Source organism: Lepisma saccharinum, chromosome 2, assembly GCF_977018435.1.
Source record: "Lepisma saccharinum chromosome 2, izLepSacc3.1, whole genome shotgun sequence".
Classification (NCBI taxonomy): Eukaryota; Metazoa; Arthropoda; class Insecta; order Zygentoma; family Lepismatidae; genus Lepisma; species Lepisma saccharinum.
Window position 1 is genome coordinate 86,575,638 of NC_139230.1, and position 20,443 is coordinate 86,596,080.

General features: G+C 38.1%; 1 protein-coding gene across 1 annotated transcript in view; it reads right to left on the reverse strand.

Moving 5' to 3' along the window:
* LOC145984084 (uncharacterized) overlaps positions 1 to 20,443 on the reverse strand; it is a 111,667-nt gene that overhangs the window by 84,376 nt on the left and 6,848 nt on the right. Inside the window, exon 2 of the mRNA XM_083117485.1 lies at positions 10,967 to 11,106. Coding sequence (XP_082973611.1) covers positions 10,967 to 10,977 — 11 coding nt within the window. The 5' untranslated portion in view covers positions 10,978 to 11,106. The remainder of the gene's footprint in view (positions 1 to 10,966; positions 11,107 to 20,443) is intronic.

Sequence of the window (20,443 nt, forward strand, 5' to 3'; positions counted from 1 at the left end):
ATGCTGAAATCAAGATTTTTACCCAAAACTCTTCAGCGTTACGAAGAAGGTGGAGCAAAAATAGTGCACTTCATAGATTTCGTAAATTTTCTAGTGGAGTATAAATTGGCATTTCGCGAGGTTTACAAACTATAGTGAAACCAACCATAGGCAAAAGAGCTTGCGCAGATCCGCGACCCCTCCCGCATGGAGGGGAGGGCAGGCCCGTAGCTAGGAATTCTTATTGGGGGGCACGTCAATCCTAGAGGGGGGCAAATTTTTAATATATTGTGTCGCATTGGCAGATATAGCGGGGTACACAGGAGCACGTGCCCCCCCCCCCAAAGCGATAAGTAACCAGCAAGAGATGATAACTTGAAACTCTAACGTGTGAAAGTTCGGTCCCCCCTATCCCTCGTTTCTATCCGGCCCTCTGGATTTCTTCCTACTTTAATACCTCAATCTCTCCTTTCGCCTCACCCTGGGTGCCAAGCGAGCAGATTATATTTGCGCCGGAATTAGAAAAAAAAGGGGGGGGGGGTCACACAATAATTTATATTTTTATGTCCCTGGTTCGTTTAAACATGTACAGAAAGTGAATATACAACTTGTTAAATGGACAGTACCGTAGTTCTTTAAATCATAACATTCTAGTAAGATATATTGGTTTATTATTCGTAGTTATATACTATATATATATATACATATTTTACATAGCGTTTCCATGTGTGTCTGCATAGACCAAATTACCAAATCTCTAAATCAATATAATTGCGCACCTATGGCATAACCATCGGCACTTCCTTTACCGCAGAGTTAGCATAACTATCTCTGCGGGCCTATCCTCAGCTTAAATGATATTCCGTTCATTACAAATGTGTTTCCTTACGCCTTCACTCCTTCTTTTGGCCATTAATTATTCAATACGGAAATATCCACATATTCAAAGCTTTTTCTAAAAGGGGACTTGGGACAGCAACAGGGGCTGGCTTAACCAGATGCTACATTATTATATCCAGTTTAGCCACCATAAGTGGACTAAACTTGAGACGTTCCTCTTTCGTCGATCTATGGGGAAACACTGTTTTTTTGCTAAAGCCCACTGGCCTTTTTTATAGTCGGGGTAAACGTCCATGGACGTGGACCCCGTATCGTTGGAAAATTCCACTGCAACGGTCTTTTGAAAAACAGCTAGCTCCCCTAACCGGGGAGGTAAAAAACAGGGGAATCTAATATCCAGCAAAGCACAATACAATAAGCATATACACTTACATGCAATAATAACATAAAAGTACACTCATGGAAACATATTACTTAACCCTACACCTTCTAGCTGGCCAGCAATTAATTAACATACTACCAAAACCAGTAATGGTCAATCCGACCGTTACAAACGGACAAAAAAAAGTTCGAGTAACATCAAATCATCCGGACTGCCAAAGAACACAAAGATAAAGTTTATCATAAATAAGCTAATCAGGACTGTATCTACTTGAAATTTGAATGTGCCGCTACTGAAAAATCTAATCTGAGGCATCTAGATTACAGGTCGATAATGTTAATATACAATTAATACGTACCAACAATTTTGGGCCTTCCTGCAGAACTGATTAAGGGAGCTTTTTATAAATCGTGCTTCATGATCTTTCCCTCTAGTTTCCAGTATGCAAGCAAGATTTTTACGCACAAAGGAACGTAACGAGAATTCAACAACACCATTGTTTTGTATTATGCAAGAAAAAATCGAATTAATTAAACAATAATTGATGAATGCTGTAAAACTTTGTAATCCATTTTTTGTACTCCCTAAAACATTAAAACATGGGTCCCTTAGTCCACCACGGATCCTATTTGCTTCAAAGGGGAGACTCTTGTATCACTAAAGACAATGTTTGCTTACTATTTACGTTAACCATTTTGCAAAATATTGTGTGAATTGTATTATTTTATTGTTGAACACATTGAATACATTTGTTTTCGTTCCTATTTGTTTGACACCTGACAAACAAATAGCAACTCCTTGATTGATCAATAACTTCTTGGATTACAGTGTCATGATTAATATTTCATATTAAATTGCACAGAGGGAAAATTTGAATTTACGTTATGAAAAATATGTTCCTTAATGACTGTGGTACGAAACCCCATTCCCACGGCGCAAAGTCTCTGGGGTGCTTTATCACTGAGCAGAAGCGTACAGACTCCAAATATCAGTTTTTATGCTGATACTGATTTCTACCAGTCACAGAATGGTTTAAGATTTATGAATAAAATTAGGAGAATCCACTCCACAGCAGAAGAGTTGATAAAATATTTTGTCAAAACATTAGGTTCTGTTACAGAGACAGAATATAATTTGAGAGATTTTCAATCGAATTTATTTTTGAGAGCTTCGCTGTTGCAAATGGAATTGATTTTTACTGCCGCTTAAAATTCTAAAAGCAACATATAGAAACGATATGCCAACAGTCAGGGTTATCCCTTACCTTTTCCTTTATAAAATGCATTTATCATAACACACACCTATGTTGCTTATCGTATTTGATGCATTTGCATAAGAGAAATAATTCATAAGATTTGAAATTGATATTTTCACTCCACAAGATGCCTAGCGTAACATTACAAATTGTATCGCTTTCCAACAGAAATGATAAATGTGAAACACTATCACATTTTCATCATGTTTGATATAATTGGTCCAGTAAGCTGTCCTACACATTTCATTAGCCGACCTCCATGGTGAGATAGTTACTACGACGTTAGCGGTCCCGGGTTCGAACCTCAGACTGGGCATGAGTGTTCTTTGTGAGTGTCCCTTCATCAATTTCATATAATCAATCATTCTCATCGTCGCGATTAGCTATAAGTGGCAGAAAAGCGACACAACATAACAAAAATCAAATATTCACTCCCTCTCTCTACCACATGCATCACTTTTACCAAAAGGTAGACGTGGGAAACAAAAAAATGAGCAGTTCAAACTTCATCGCAACACACCCAAGAAAAATATCCAAACACATTAGGCACCTTTAATACAAGACAACTCAAAATGTCCCAACTGTGCTAGATACTGAAAATCTGGAAATCATTTCCCGAAGTCTGAATCTGGAAGGGAACTTTTTTCCCCAATCCTGATACGACATTAATTATACAAAATCCCACACACCTTAATAAATCACCAAATAAATAGGTGTCTTTGTTATGTTGCTAGAGCAATATAGGATATAATTGTAAAGATTAGTGAGATTTCCGAGTAGGAATGTGTGTTCTATATTTTTCACAGGGTGAACAAAGCCCGGTCTCAAGGGGGCAGTTGCCCCACCTGCCCCCCTCTAGCTACGGGCCTGGGGGAGGGGGAGAGTGGAACATGCTTCCTTACGGCCCGAGTTGAACCGGTTGAAGGGAAGGTGCGCCGAGATTTTTGGCCGAAGGTTCTTTTCCTTGTGGTCGCTCTATAGCTGTAATCTCTGTAACAATCCCAGGTTCCCAGTGCAGTCTGTGAAAGAACCTTTTCGTGTTCGAAACCTTTGAAAAGTTTGCTGGATGCCAGGCTGTCCTTGCTATTGAGAAGGAGGAACGTCAACTCTTGGAGGTGCCGCAGGTGGTCGATGCGTTCTCCAAAGCACATGCACTTCACTAAGTTTTGTTGTCTCTCTAATAGTTAAGACAATATTTTGATATAATGTCATCTTTATTTTGCAAGAAACTCTTCGAAACAATTAATTTTCGTCATTTATATGTATTTATTACTGATTATTCGTTTAGGACTTTCAAAAAAGATGAATTATGAAATATTAAATGGGAAAACTATTGTAGACCATTTTCACCCTTCTCTCAATACTGAAGGAAACAATGCAACGCAGGGCAGATCTCACGAATAAAAAGAGCTAAATATGAATAAATATTTTATCTTGTTTGTGTTTTCAGGTGTTACATCATTGAAATCCTGCATTGATATACTTTGAAGGCTGCATTAGCTCGAAGAGAGATAGCAAATGCCCGCGTGCGAATACATTGTGCTCATGGGCGTCCGGAAGGGAGGGCAAAGGGGGGCCGTGCCCCCCCCCCTAGAAAATGAAAGTCAACCAAAAATTATCCATTTCACACATATAATTTCATTTTAGCCACAATAAGGTATGTTAATTATTGCATGAACACCATAAATTCAAATGTAAGCAATGTTTCTTTAGGGAACAACATTATTTTTGGGGAAAATGTGCCTTGTTTGCCCCCCTGGAAAAAATACCTTACTTGCCCCTCCCTGGTAAAAATCCTGCGGACGTCCATGATTGTGCTCAAGTAATATTAAATGCATCCAGTGGCGGCGATTGGTTTCCAAAATTGAGGGGGAAGGTGCAAAAACTGGGGGGCAAGGATAGTTTACTTTCCCTTTGTAGTTAAGGTTTAGCATAGTGCGGGGCAAAAGTGGCAAAAGCCTAGAGGGGGGCAACTTAATCTTAATGATCTGATGTCGTTGAATAGAACTTTAAAATCACATAAGTTGGTAAATATATTTTCCCCTTGCACTTGTGATATTTAGAACAGGTTGAGATAATATCTCTTTCTCTGTCTGTCTTAATCGTCAGTACGAGGCATAAATGAAAATGAAAGAAATAGGTTACAGGAAATCACACTGACTGACTGTTCAAGGGTTACGAATCGTCATTCGTTAAATAGCAAATTTTCGCTTTCGGAACTTGTCTACAGATCTTAATTTCGCATACCTTAAATACTAGTTTGTGACACAAGTACACATTGTTCATATAGTTTACTAACTACATCGCTATAATCATAAAGATCTTGGTCTTCTTGAGAAGGAAAATATAGTATGCATTGTTTGCATCGAGTACAAAGGTACAATTAACCACAATATATTTGTGAAACCGTCAATTGAAATTAAAAAATGTCGGAAAAACTCATTGATAGACATTATACTTATTTCACGTCATATTTATCATTGTGCACATAATGTTTTAAACTAGAACATAATATATTATTGGAGAAATAACTGAATATCCTCTGCTATGTCTAGAAAATGAATAGGTGACCACACTTCGAACTGCACAATTTCCGACAATGTACACAGAATATACGGACATCCGAATCAAAATCAACATTTTTTCATGTTAAATACAGGAATATTAGTAGTTACAAGTTCGACATCCATGCAATAAACATTACCAATCAGCTATGTTCACAAATTCTTAAATGTCGTACTTCGCACTGGTTGAACACAGACATTTTTTACTAACATGTAATTAAATGTTGTATTACATACAAACGCATAAATTTACTCGGAACTGGTCAGGATATAACTATGTTTAATTTGCTACAATAATTATTATGTTTTTCTCTGAAATAAATAAATTTAGAGGAACTCTTTTCGAACAACTCGCTCATTCAAATACATGTATTTCCCTAAAATATTTGACCTTTTGACGTCATCAGTCCTTATAATAATCAGTTCAGATAATGAAGTGTGATTTATATGTGTTTCCCATGCGGTGAGTGGAATCACAAAGAATGCTCTGGTTGAGCGGTTAACCAGAAGATTGTATTTGTGACTTTTGTTTCCCTAGAACTTCGTAGCATTTCTTTACCATTTTCTGTGACGATTATGTGTGTTTTCCTCTTTTTATTGGTTTTATATTAACCTAACCTGATGCAAAAATAAGCATCTTGCATTGATACTTCTGATAAACCTCTACCCGGCGGAATTACCCTTTCGTACGAGTAATTGTGAGTTCTGGATATTTTTTTTTCAGCTATGTTTTCTTGGAAGAAAAAGCATTGGCTTGTTGATAGTTTACTAGTTAAAGTTGATATAAATGCCTTTGTAACTCTCCCTGGTTCGAATCCCATAAAGTGGCAGAAAATAAAAATAAAATTAACCAAATCAAACAATCAGTCAAATATTTACAACTCGTTTTTCTCTATTACATGTTCAGCTATGAATAATTTTCCTTAGGTGCGCAAAATTTCCTCACCTTCCCCCAGTATATTTTACAGAAACATAGAATTTTATACTTAATTACTTTAAATTTAATTTCTGTGTAGTAAGTAGGAGATGATAGGGTGATGAAATTGGAAACTTGGTGGAAAATGACTATGCATGCAAATAAATACTGTGCAAGAGGAAGAAAGTGTGGTGTGTTTATATACACACAGACCGAATCTTTGTTTCTACTTTCTACGTATCGCGTTTATTCTAGATGCTGAATTGATATTTATTCGTAACTTAATTTGCAGTTTAGATATCTTCAGTTCGTTCGCCCTTTCTTCTTTAACCCTTTCATCGCTTTCATTAACTTCTTTTGTTTGATGTTGATGTTTGGCCACGAAAAAGATCAAAATAAATTTAAAAGAAAGCTAACTACTGGCACAACACATCTCCGACCAAAGTAGGCCTAATTTCAATTAAGGTGAAAGTATAATTATTTAACAGGTAACTTTCAGAAGAATAACAGTCTTTCTTTCAGTCACAAATATACATAGTACAAATGGAAATGTTCTACTACTCTACATAAAACAGACGACAAGCACAAATGAAGTGAATTAATTTGTTCTATGAAAATCATGCAAAGATAATCGGAGCAAATATTGTGGTATATTTACACATGATCGTTCATATTTGTCAACATTTGATATTTAATCCTGAGCTAGCCTTCACCATTACTAACTCTATTTCCCATCTTTCAATATTTACACTTTCAATCACCTTGTTTTCTTTTTATAGGTAACTTCTATTCGAATAGACATTGGCTATCCATAGATACTGCATTTATTTTCAACATTATTCCTGAATTATCCCTAAGCGGTGGTGAGTGCGATTTATATCTACACAAACATTTGTTTTATTACATCAAATTCATCTTACTTCTAAAGTCAAAATTTCTTCTATAGAATTCGTCCTTCACCTCTTTCATATAATTTGTCTGGCTAATGTTTTAACGTCCTCCTCCGTAGCCGAGCGCGTTAAGGCGTTCGCTGCGGGACGGCGTAGGTTCGAATCCGGCTCTGGTCGGAATTTATTCGGCCTACGTATAGGGCCGGTGGCAACCCATATAACGGCTGGGGATACGTCGGGCTGACCCCCCGACTATTCCAATACTGGTTGAAGATCTCCACGCTTAGAGGTGACGAAGAAAAGTGTGGGAGGGAGACCGACAGTCGGTAGGTATGCCTAGGCCCGGGCTGTTGCGCGACGGATTTTTAATGTTTTAACGTCTGGTTGGTTGATTTGATGTTTTAAGTCCACTTTGTGCACAGTAAGGGACTAATCGGGACTAGACCTACAGTTTAAAGTGGAATCCGAACCATTGATTATTTGTTCGCAGGCTACATGTATCGCTTCGGTGTGAAATCTCCCTTTCAACGCTCGCTGCCCTAAATGCATAAAACTATATTTCAGTATTTCAAAATTATTTTCTCGCATTCTTCTACTTGGAGCAAGTTATAAGTAGGTACTCCCCATTTACACTCACGGCCGCGGCTTATTGAGGCTTACAAAAATGCTATTCGAAGTGTGAAAGAATAAATGTCGACACTGTGAAAATGAAGGAAATTTTTTTATAAACGTACATTTCTTTTCATAGTGTGTGTTCAATTGCATATATGTACTTTGTAAAGTATCAGCTATTTACAGGTTCTGGGTACTTTAACACCAACATAAATTAGTGAATTTCCTCACATATTGAATACTATAAATTGCTGAGCCCGACCCTGTGGCCGAGTGGTTATCACATCGCGCTGCGACGCCAAGGGTCCCGGGTTCGAATCCCGGTCGGGCTTGGTTGTTTGTGAATGTCCATTCATCAATTTCATCATTTCATCACTCATCCCCATCTTCGCAAATTAGCCAAGAGCCACAAAACGCGAAGTAAAATAAACTAAAATCAAATAAAATCAAATCAAACAAAATATAAATTGATGATTCTGTTAGATACATAAATGAATAAACAGGAACTATAAAATTATGCTAATGCTAATTAATAATTTACCGAAGGTTTTGTTTTAAATATTAACTCATTCAAATACTCAGAACGAATGCGGACTTGAGTTTCAAAAGGAATTTTATTTTAATTCACTGTAGTTCAAAATTTAATTCCCGGCTCCCGCGCTACGACGCCAGGGGTCCCGGGTTCGAATCCTGGCTTGCTTGAGCATGGATGTTTGTGAGTGTCCATTCATCAGTTTCATCCTATCATCGCTCATCCACATCTTCGCAAATTAGCCAAAGAGTGGCACAAGGAATATAGTAAATCAATCAATCAATTCAGAATGTAATTAAGACAAGCCCCTAAATTACATCTTGAAGTTATATTCTTGAATTTTTCTGTTTTTATATTAATTTCATATTTTATGTAAATTATAATGCATTAGTATATTGTTTTGTAACATTCAGTGTAAAGATAATACGTTGCACATTGTAATATTTGAAATTTTGTATTCATAGGCTATTTTCGTGCTGGATAGTCTGATATTGTATGTTACTCCTTCAATCCAACCTTTATTATTATTTTAACGTATTTAGTAACTGTACTTTCTGTTGTGTACATTTACTTTAGCGTTGACATGTTTTATGTTTATCAGAAATGTAGAACACTGTAATTGGGCATTCGCCTGTTGCGTTCAAGTAAATAAATAAATACCACTGCATACTGACATATGAAGAGTTCTCTCTCTCTCTGTATATATTGTTGTTGAGTTGGTGTTTTAAGTCCACAGTAAGGCTAATCGGGACTGGACTTATAGTTTATAGTTGTTCCTCCACCGGGTATCGAACCCCTTGATTACAAGGCGGCGACGATACCACTGCGCCATCGGGGAGGCCTCCTCTCTGTACATAAAAAATAAAACACACTTTACGTGTCGCAGCGTTTTATCGATGTTATACACATCACCCCCTCATAGATAGCTCAGCACCCTGTCCGCACCATTTCAGATCCTAGTGTCACCTATCTACTATGCAATTTAGAAGTCATCGTACTCAAATAACAACATTCACTTTTGTCGGCCTTCTCTCTGTATGGAAGCAGGGAGCCAAACGACTTTAGGACCTTGATCTGGTTAAGTTTGCAGAACTCGCTCACTTTTGCTAAATGGTTTCTCCAGGCAGCCCACCGGAACTCCCCCCTCCTCCTTCACACCCCTCAGTCAGCTCCGAGGCGAGGAAGGGAGTTCCGCGTATTATGCGGCAGGTGCGAAATTACCAAGAAGGCAACAGACCTTAACTGATAGATTACATGGGGGGAGGGAAAAGGCGACCACGGTTGAATCATGTTCTTCTACAGCTGCAGAGGTTCAAGTTGGTTCCAAGACTGTCATTTTTCGTTTACCTTGTTCGCCTTTTCTCTCTAATGCAAGTAAACATGGGCGGCGGGGTGGTAGGGGGCGCGTTCTCCAACCAACGGGAAAGGAGTATTATGTGTATTTAATTTTTCAACAAATACTTTCAAACATTTAAATTGGGCATTTTTGGGAATTTATTAACAGGAGAAAATAACAAGACCATAAATTAAAATTGCATATGAAATACTTGCAAATAGTTTAAACGTACTTGATTTGAAAAATGTCTATACTCTGCCCCGGGTATCTCTGAAGTAAGCGAAGGAAAACAAGTCTCTGCGCAAGCAATGACGCGAGACGGCTCTACCAACGAACACGTGAGAGGAAATGGGATTTCGTGGAGGGGGAGCGACTGCAGTTACCAACCTTCCCGGCAGCGTGTAGTGCTTCGCTCTGCCCACTTTCTTCCTCCCCTTCTCAGCCGTATGCGCGGCCCTGCTCCACAGATTCCGGGGACAGAGTATAGTTTGTCTGATAGTTCATTGTATTCACTGGGTAATCTGTAGAATACGGAACGCTTGCGTAACCTTGGCTTTGGGTAAGCGATCAGTTGAGTGCTTCGGGTAATGCGTGAAGGCTTGTTTGTTAAAAAAGTTGTGATGGGTGCGTCGGCACTCTAGGCTATTGGCCCCCGTCTCAAGATCAGGGGACTAATCCGCTCGGCTAAATTATTGCGCAAAGGCACTCGGAAGTGAATTTCCTGGAACAGACTCTCACTATTTTGTGTAAGGATGCAAGGTAAAGGGATCCCTGTGCATGTGCACACATGCCATGCAGGCACATGGGTGATGTGGAGATAGAGCTCCACAAATTCTTATTCTTGGCCATAGTTAGGATGATGTGATCAGCATAACGCCCGGCCGCCTTTACCCTCCCAGGAACCCATTGATACGAGACTGGGTGGGCCTCAGAGCCGCGCTGAAAAAGGGAAATGACTGGAAAATTTCCCTGGACCTCACGACCACAAGGCGACAACTTTATCACTATCCCATCATGGAGGCCCGAATAATAATAATTCTAATTCTCTTATGTCCGTCAAGCTGCTTCTTATTGTGTAATTGTATTTTTATGCCGGATTTTAACTAACCACTCCGCTACCGAAAGATACACGAAAAACAATAGAAAGGAAAATATGCATAAAAATAGACGTTTCCAAAACATGAACTCTAGAAATTGACAGTTCTATAAGATGTCAGAACAACCTGGAATTAATTTTTAACAACTTGCACCAGAGCCTGTCTCATTTATTAACAAGGTCAATAATAGTTATACCACAGATCTGTGGTTATACAGTGGAAAGTTCAGCATTCCAATTTATTGTCCACAAGTGGTTGACTTTCGACATCGCTTTCAAAGTTGCCGGATTCGAATAAAGAACAGACATTATTTGGAATAATGGCTAACATTATAATGTAATATAATTGATTCATTTGCTTTATTTTACTTCGCTTTTTTGCCACTTTTCGCTAATTTGCGAAAATGGGGATGAGTGATGATATGATGAAATTGATGAATGGACACCCACAAACATCCATGCCCAGGCCGGGATTCGAATCTGGGACCCCTGGCGTCGTAGCGCGATGCGCTAACCACCGGCATAATGTAACATAAAACTGAGTAATCCGTAACATTTACTTACGTATAAACCATATTAAAGTTGGTTGAATTCCAGTATATTCACACATTCTCAGCATTTTTACTCACCAACCAGTTGGATGTCCGGGGGAGGGGAGGAGCCGATTTATTTCATCTCTCCCCTCCCCCACTGGTTCAGGTGACCTATTAAAGACAAAAAGAATGAATGTTAGATTCATGAACATGTGGTACAATATAGGGAGTGCTTACTAGTAATAAAATAAGTCATAGCCCCCTACGCTATTTCTAAAGAACGTCTGAAACTTTAAAACATTGTAAAATGTGGCATGTGCAAGGACCATGGAACCAAGAAGCTGCCTATTCGCACGTGCACACCTAAATAAATCTGTAATGCAATTAATTTTTATTATATTTATTTACTGAACATAATCTCCTTCAAATCATCAAATGTTTCCACACCACTTCACCTGCCGTTTGCTTCCACCCACATCTCACAAGCGTTTCTCCTGCAGTCGCTCTCGAGATAGAGGCTCGCTCGCACTTTTCGAAGTGAGCTACCTCTGACGTTGTTTGCGAGCAGAGATAGCCGATCGGCTGCGATAGAGACTCTTCTGGCTTGGGCATAACCCCTTCATTCGCACAGCAAGGTCGAGAGCTACAACCATCAGCCATGCGCTGGAATGCATCTGCCGTCACGCAGTGTTGCAATCCCGTTTCATTCGAGACCGCGTGACGGAGTCGAGGCAACCTACGCATCATTGCAAATTGAGAGATTATTTTGTATCTTCGCCCGGTTTCGAGTATGTCAGGGGTATAAAAACCCGGCGAGTGCTTTCGTTTCATTTGATTTAGTTTATTTTAATTCCATTTTATGACACTTTGGACTAATCGGGAAGATGAAGATGGGTGGTGATAAGATGAGATTATGGATGAAGGAACAATCTCAAACATAAGGACAGCACACAACACGACCCGCACGGAGGATTGTACTGGCTGTGAGTCCAGATGCCAGAGGCTCGCTGGTCTGCAAAACGCAGTCAAGGGTGTACTATGTGGAAGGGAGTAGCGAGACCGCTGTTCGGATTTCACTTTGAAGGTCCAGTCCCGAATAGTTTATCTGACCACAAATTGGACCTTGAACGAATCCTTGTAGTCTTGGTGTGTGTGTGTGGGGGGGGGGGGGGCGGGTGCATATGTATAACATACATTTGAGTCTATAAAAATCTGCTTTACACATCCAAATATATCTTACTTGTTTACAACATATTCTGTGCCCCTCACGTGAAAAAGTTCTGGATCCGCCTATGGGCAGCTGCGTAAAAATTCAGCGGCTCAATTGTTGAATGTTCAGCCGAATTTTCAGTTGTTTGAAACAAAGAATAGCACATTCCATTTATGCTGCTTTCAGTGTATTAATTCTAAGACCCTAGTGGGACAGAACGATAGGATGTTGCTTGTACTGCTATTCTGGTACATAGAAGATGATGATGGACCTACTCTACATTAGAATAATTCCAACTTCCGTGACACCAATGTTCTCTGCTCCCCCCCCCCCCTTTATTTTCTTTCTCTGTGGCTCAGAGACTAATTTAAATATAAACATGATTTCTTACAGAATATTCAAATCAACTATACATAATTTATTCATTTCCAAAGTGTGGGCAATTTATTCTGCAACCACATGGTGGTAACACTACTAACGATTAAAGTATGTGGAAATATTTATAACAAGAAATTTGCTAGGGAAAGCAATGAAACCACAGGTATTTTCATTCCATAATGGAACAAGGAGCGTTTTCTCGTAGTATGTGAATGTTCTTAATGGTTTTCCTTAATAATAATAATAATAATAATAATAATAATAATAATAATAATAATAAATTGGTTAGCACATCGCGCTGCGATGCCAAGGGTCCCGGGTTCGAATCCCGCTCGGGCTTGGTTGTTTCTGAATGTCCATTCATCAATTTCATCACTCATCCCCATCTTCCCAAATTAGCCAAGCGGCACAAAACGCGAAGTAAAATAAACTAAGTCAATCAATCAATCAATTAGTAAAGTTCAATTTCATTATGATTATACTTGGGGGGGGGGGGCGATTTCCTGCCGAAAAAAAATCACGGCATTTAAATTACATTGTTTTTCTCCAAAAGTATGAGCAGCAAGGGTGCAATTCTTGCCACAAAAAATGGTACACACATCAGGTAATATGTAGGTACCATTTTGAACCCTCACGTTACGGGGTTGCCTACGTGGGGACATGACAAAATTCAAATTTCGTAACATATTTTTAATTTTCGTCTTTTTCTTCTACTTGGTGACTGAAAATTGTTTTTTTTTTTTTTATATACCACAAGCTCATAACCCAGTCTGTACTGAAGGAATGGAAGAGTAATTTGGTAACTAGCAAACATAGTTTCCGAGATACATTTTCTTAAAAACCTTGCGGACATTTTAAATTTCCCGACGAAAACAAGCAGAGATTTTACATTAGAATAGAAATTATTGCCACGAGAACGTAACACATATCAGCTAATATGCGGGTAATGTTTTCAACCCTCATGTCCCAGCGTTGCCTACGTGGGGGGCCGACAGAGTTCCAATTTCGTGCAAAAAATAATATTTTTAAATGTCTTCTTCTATTTGCTAAATGAAAATAAGTTTTTTTCGTCATACGGTTGTAGCCTAAAGAACAGAAGCTACAATTTGTAACTCTAGTATTCGTAGTTACCTAAATATAAAATTTTATTGAAAACCTTGAGAATTTTAAATTTCCCGCCGAAAAAAAACAAAGCTTTTACATTACATACTTTTTCCTCCGAAAGCATAAGCAGCAAGTTTGCAATTCTTACCACGAGAATGGAACACATATTGGGCAACACGCAGGTACGGTTTTGAACCCTCATGTCTTGGCGTTGCCTACGTGGGGGTCCGACGATTTTAAAATTTCTTTTAAGAAACTAAGATTTTTACTTCCTTCTTCCTCTTCTTCTATTTGGCAAAGGAAAATTAAGGTTTTTATACTATAGGGTTGTAGCCTAATCTTTACTGAACAAAACGAGGTATTATTTGTAACTCTAGTGTCCGTAGTCTCCAAGACAAAAAATATTATTCAAATATTGGCGAATTTCATATTTGCCGCATCAAATCGCTCCCGTCGTAAGGTCTAAACCGGGGAATCGGCTCCGATGTCTAAGGGTTAAAGTCCACTTTATTCACAGATACTGTAGGTAATCGGAACTGGATCTACTGTTTAAAGTGGGATCCTAACCATTATGTGTCTCCGCCGCGGCCCCTTGGTTACAAGGTGACAACGTTTCCACTACGACATCGGGAGGGAAGTCATTCACAACTAGGAAAACTTACGCAAAGGATCGCTCCACCTGTATTATACATTGAAGAATCTCCCAAGGTTCGAGCAAGCATCACCTAACAATTCCCTTCAAGGACTCATAAAATGAATTTAACGAATATCACACTTTTATCCTATTTTGCACAACACGTTATAGTTAATTTTGATACATAGCTACGTATGATAATGGACGCTCGAAGAGCAACAACAAAACAAGGACCAATGACATATCAACATGCCGGATCGTGTTTTGAGCGCCCCTCTGGCCTCGCAAGTTTTGGAAGTCTCGTTTTTGGCTTAAACTGAACGCACAGAAACCCGAGAACAATTAATTTTTCTATGTAGTTTTTAAAATTGTTGTACATAAATCTTCAGTGGAAATATCCATTATCGAAGAAATATTTTATCTTAATGGTAAATATATAAACATTTTGGATGTCTGAATACAGTTATAATTATCTGGATATTCTGAAAATCTGGATATCCGTCATGCCCACGACAATCATCATTCTAGAAAGAGTCAATAGGTTCTCAATTTCCTCACCATGGTGGGTGGCCACCGGTCGCATACACAGGCCGAAATCTCTGGAGAAAAGTTGTTACTCTTCCCCCAGGAGACTTGAACCTGCGCGCGTCCCGTAGCTAGAGCCCAAAGCATGACGCCTTTGGTTTTGATGAACGGGTTTAGGGAGACCTCATTTTAATGAGCTTGAGTTGGTGTTTTTAAGTCCACTTTATGCACAGTAAGGCTAATCGAGACTTGACCTACGGTTGAAAGTGGGATCCGAATCACTGTGCCATGTGCCTTCACCGGATATCGAACCCGGGACCCCTTGATTACAAGGCGACGACGTAACCACTGTGCCATCGGGGAGGTCCTTGACCATTTAATGGAACGGATAACCACAGAAAGAAGTCTGGTATATGAAGGGTCAGGGCAGTTTTCTGACGTAAGCGAAGTAGAGGTGTCATATCCTGCCATGTGGATGCTGAACTGGAATTTACAACGTTTTCTTTCGATTCATACATTTGACACTTCCATTCATCAAAGCATAGACTTCTTGTATCTTTTCATTTACATGGTTAGTAACGTTTTGCAATTAAAATGTAATTTTTCTGGAGTTTGATGAGCGTTGACCCTGGTTTTTCTTCCTCTGACCCTTCATGTGAGTGTTCATTTAAATGTATAAAATCATTTAAGTAAGATCTTTAAGTAGAATTACCCAAACATCCTTTAACAAAGTAATGAGGAAAATTGAGCTAGAGAAATGAGTTAATTATTGTCATGAAATAAAAATAACGGTAGAGGTGTTCATTCTGTCCGTCATTGTCTTTCGTCACTGGAAAACTAAACTTTTATTTTCTTTTTAATAAATTGAGAAAGGCACTTAAAGATACATATGTTCTTAACATTTTCGTTATTTCGGGATAAAAGTTCGATTTTATTTTGTAGGACAATGAGGGTAAGATAGGTAATTTAATCCATACGTGTTTTACTAGTAAATTACTTGGTGTAGAAAACAGTGTTTTACATTTGCGTAAAATCCTCATTTTCTTAATTTATTCCAAAATATTATTCTCAAAACATTTGAACGAATGAAGTATATAATTCAATTGTATTCTGATGCTAAGTGTAATTGATCATTGAATTACTTCATGCTTTAAGAACCAGGGACATCATGTCCATAATTTTTTTAATGGGAAAACGGTCGCCTGTGTCTAATTTATCCAAGGGCTGCATCATGCACACTTTACTATAGTGACACATGTGAGGGCTGTCTCTCCCCCCACTAAATGTCTGACCCCCAAACATATTCAATTTGCGTGTCTTTAAAAGGTGGTTTCATATGCACTAAAATAGCAAAATAAAATGGAATTAATTTGTGGGCTTTCGAATTAGGTAATGGTATCCACAACCTGCCTTAAGAAAGTTGATTCGGGTGGTAAATAATAGAAACACTTGCTAAGGAAGTGAATTGCGATTTCTGTAAAAATCCTTCTCTGTTTCAGGATATTCTCGGATAAGTGATTTCAAATTCAAGATTCCTAGTCTGTAGAGTAACAGAGGATAAAAACTCTGCCGAAAGATATTCTCTGGATGTGTATTGTCTTCACAAATTTAGGGCAAAAAATGCCAGAACCAACTGGCAGAACCACACAATATGCAATTATGTGCATAAAAATAGCACATATGCACTCTAAATACTTTGTTAAAATGATGAAGATACACTGAAATTGATTTGTATGCCATTTATGCATTCATCCCTTCTCTGGTTGTCATTAGTTGACTCTAAATCCTTTTTCCTATAACTTAAAATAATATTAATAAAATTATAACTAACTTAGAACTAATAATTCACTTAAAAAATCCTATAAGCCATATTCCTATAACATTAATCCCATGTCCTTACTTTATAAATATAAGCATTAAAAATATAATATGGAGTGCACGGATGACAAAAAAAGAGCTAATCAAGGCAGTCAAAAAATCCTTAGGCTTACACGAAATAAAATCATGTATACGCTACTACATCACAATTGTTTACTTGGGCTAGATTACCAAGCAGAAGTTTTGAAATTAACACTATCTTTTTATTGAATTTAAGAATATGTTTGCAATGCAAATTACTTAACTGTAAAATTCTAACCTAATAAGAGAACTACTTTTTTCACAATGTAATAATAGTCGAGTGGAAGATGCCTTAACTCCGCCATTGAAAATGAAGAAATAAATCAAATGAAATGTGATGTAAATAAAAACAGCTATCTTTATTGTATAACGAGATTTATAGACTATTAATTTTCTCAAAATACACTAATAATGGATGACAAATTAAAATGCGGAAGAAACAGCAGAAGAGCGAATGATTAGTGTGATAAGTTGATAATTATTTCAAAAATGTCCTCTGGTCATTGTTAGTAGTATAGTAGTTCTACAACAACAACAACAACAACAACTACTACTACTACTACTACTACTACTACTACTACTACTACTACTACTACTACTACTACTACTACTACTACTACCACCACTACTATTACCCTACATCTCGTAATAATAATGTGCATTCATCTGCTTAAAAAAGAGAGCGGATTTCCAAGCACCCTTCTCTCCCCCAATCCAAAAAGTTTAATTTTCGTCCTGTTGACAGCACCACATGGAGGAGAATTCCACTCGACAATCGTCACCAGCGGGTCCAATCCGTCAAGGACAGAGAGGACGAGAGGACGAGAGGGGAGTGTGATGCTCGGTGTGAATGCTATTCAGCCAAGGCAGGGATGGACTTGATGTTTTAAAAATTGCGGGAGAAGAAAAAGAAAACTCTGTTCTTCGATTTCCAACCCACAAACTAAAGGTAGTTGGGAACCATTTGAATTGCATTCCAATAATATGGAACAGATTTTCACACACAATTTTTACAATGAGATGGAACTGAAGACTTGAGACAGCGTCTGGACGGATAAAAAAAAAGAAGAGAGAAACTGAAAAAGGTTCTGAGGTAGTGAAGGAAACCGAGACTCTCAACTATGAAATATTCCTTGGCAGGTTGTTCGGAAAGCTGCAAGGGTGAAAACCTGGTTGCGGTTCATTTGGAAGTAAGGAGTTACTTGTTTTTACGAGTAACAGTAATTGTAACTAGTTACATTTCAACTAACGAAAATAACAGCTACAGTTAATGTCCTTATTGTCCTGCCGTTGAGGCACATAGAGGATGTCCTTGCACATTCTCGATCTCGACCATACTGGAGGTGATGTAATCAGCACCAAACTCTGGCCCCTCCACTAAGGGTTGCCCCCAGGTACCCATCGATTAGGGGCTGATTCGCTCTATGCACGTTCGTTGTTGGAAAATTTCCCACCTGAGATCGAGACTTAAAAAATAACAGCTAAAATTTTATCTGGCGTTTTTCGTATGGCCCGAGCCCACCGTTTCAAACCGCCACAGATTTATTATTAATATTAATTTATTATTTGTGGTAGGGTTACATTAAAATACACAATTTTAACGTTTACATATCTACATAGTGTTCTCACACAAAATCTGGAATAACTTAACTGTCCGTTCCGATATTATATAAATAAATGAGTAAATAAAAAATGCAGTATGTAGACATTGTTAAAATTGAAAATCTGTGTGGTAATTTTAAACGTACCAAAAAATGTAGCACCTTTCATTGTAGATGCTTCACAACTGCTTGAGGTCGAGAACGGTTCTGGGAAAATTAAACAAAGCTACTTTCGCTTTTCCCGCCAACGATTCCAGTGCTCGCTCCTGGCCTAGTAATTTATTTTGCCATAAGGAAGACTACATGAATCGAAAGACTTCAGTTCCTGAACAGTCCCTGACATGCGTGGCCAAATCATTCGAGTTCAATTCTAATTTAGGGAGTCCCAAATTCGATTCCCGGTGGAGGCAAATTGCACAGTAGTTCGGATTCCACTATAAACTGCAGGTCCAATCGGGATTAGCCTACCTGAGCATAAAGTGAACCAAGAAACAAAATACGCAACAATTCTAATCATTGTTATAAAATTCGTTGGCCGTTTTACAAAAAATCATGACGTCCGGATTCCCACGGCAATAGACTCTTCGCTCAAGGTCTTTCTGGTTTCTATAGATCTTTGTTGAAGAGCTGTAACTCACAATATAGTGGGATAGCTAAATCAATGTACAGACATTTGTCGCAATTGCTGTCCTTAGTACAGACGATAATTTGAGCAATCAGTGTACGTATATTCATCATCATGTACCGAGAGCTTCTAGGAAGCCGTTTCAATTGAGACGGAACGAAGTTAAATTGAGAAAATACGCTAGCAGAATACTCATTGCCCTCACACAGACTGTCCTAACACTTCGAGGTTCATGTACTGAGTCAGCCACGAAGGCGAAGGAAGAGCTGGAGATGACTTATGTGGGAGTCATTCTCTGACGCTTCAATTGAACAATGAATAATGAATGCACTGATGTATCAAGTCTAAATCCGCACGAAGCAAGTGACCGCACTATTATCTGTTGCGTTGTAATACGTGCTTTTAGAGGGAAAGTTTTGCCGATGCCGTATTTGGACTTCCAACAGTATAGTTGCTAGGGTTCCTGGTTCTATTCTCATTTCACGATTTAAGTTTGCCGTCTGTGTTTAAAGTGGACGTACAACAAATTTGACAGTCTTTCCATTAATTAAGTATTAATTAATCAATTACCAATTCCATATGGCAAATACAGGTTGTCCGAAAGAGAACTACGGGGTTTTGAAATCAAATTATTTTATTATATTCTGAATCATACGTGCATGTAACGTAATTTATGGAAGTACTATGTTCAAAGTTTCATCACCTTTAGTGTAATCCAATGTGTGCACTATTTACAGCCCTACAGACAAGCCGATAACTCACTTAATTTTAGACTCGAGTTATTATATCTACAGGAATTTCATCCCTGGTTGTGATTATTATTTGGCACAGGTGATCAAGTGACTTTTCTTGATACACAATATATTTTACGTAGCCCAAAGAGAAAAATCCATTGGCGTCTAATTGGGATTTTTGAGGTGCCCAAGGAATGGCTGGCTATCCCATTTCCTGGGAATTGGTTGCACGGCTTCTGTGCTTCTGTATAGCTATGTGATGTTGCTGCTATCTGGTGAGGAATGTGTGAAGTAAAACATCCTTGTTGTCGCTTCACGGTTACGTTCAAAACACTATTGCATACTGCAACAAAAATAATATACTCGTGTATGAAACCCCAGTGTTCTTTTTCGGACACGCTGTATTTATTGCAGAAATCTATGTAAAATTATGTATATTTATACCAAATTGGATAAGTCAAAAATTTTATCTTATGAAAAATATTGCTTTGATTTTTTTTAATATACCATGTATGTGAAAATTTAATATTTTTAAGTCTCATATATTTATAAATTTAGAAACTTAAATTGTTACTGTTATGCCATCTTGTTAATTCATGTAAAATTTCAAGATATACAATTCAGCTACGTTTATACCTTGGACTTGATTAAAGCAACAAGTACTGATGTATTTTATAAAAGTTATGTTTAATAAATATCTCTACCCCACATCATTCGCGCCAAACCAAGTGTTCTCTAAGTTTTTATGGGGTTAAAGTCCGCCATTTTGAAACGCTTTGAACGATTTCACTAAAATGT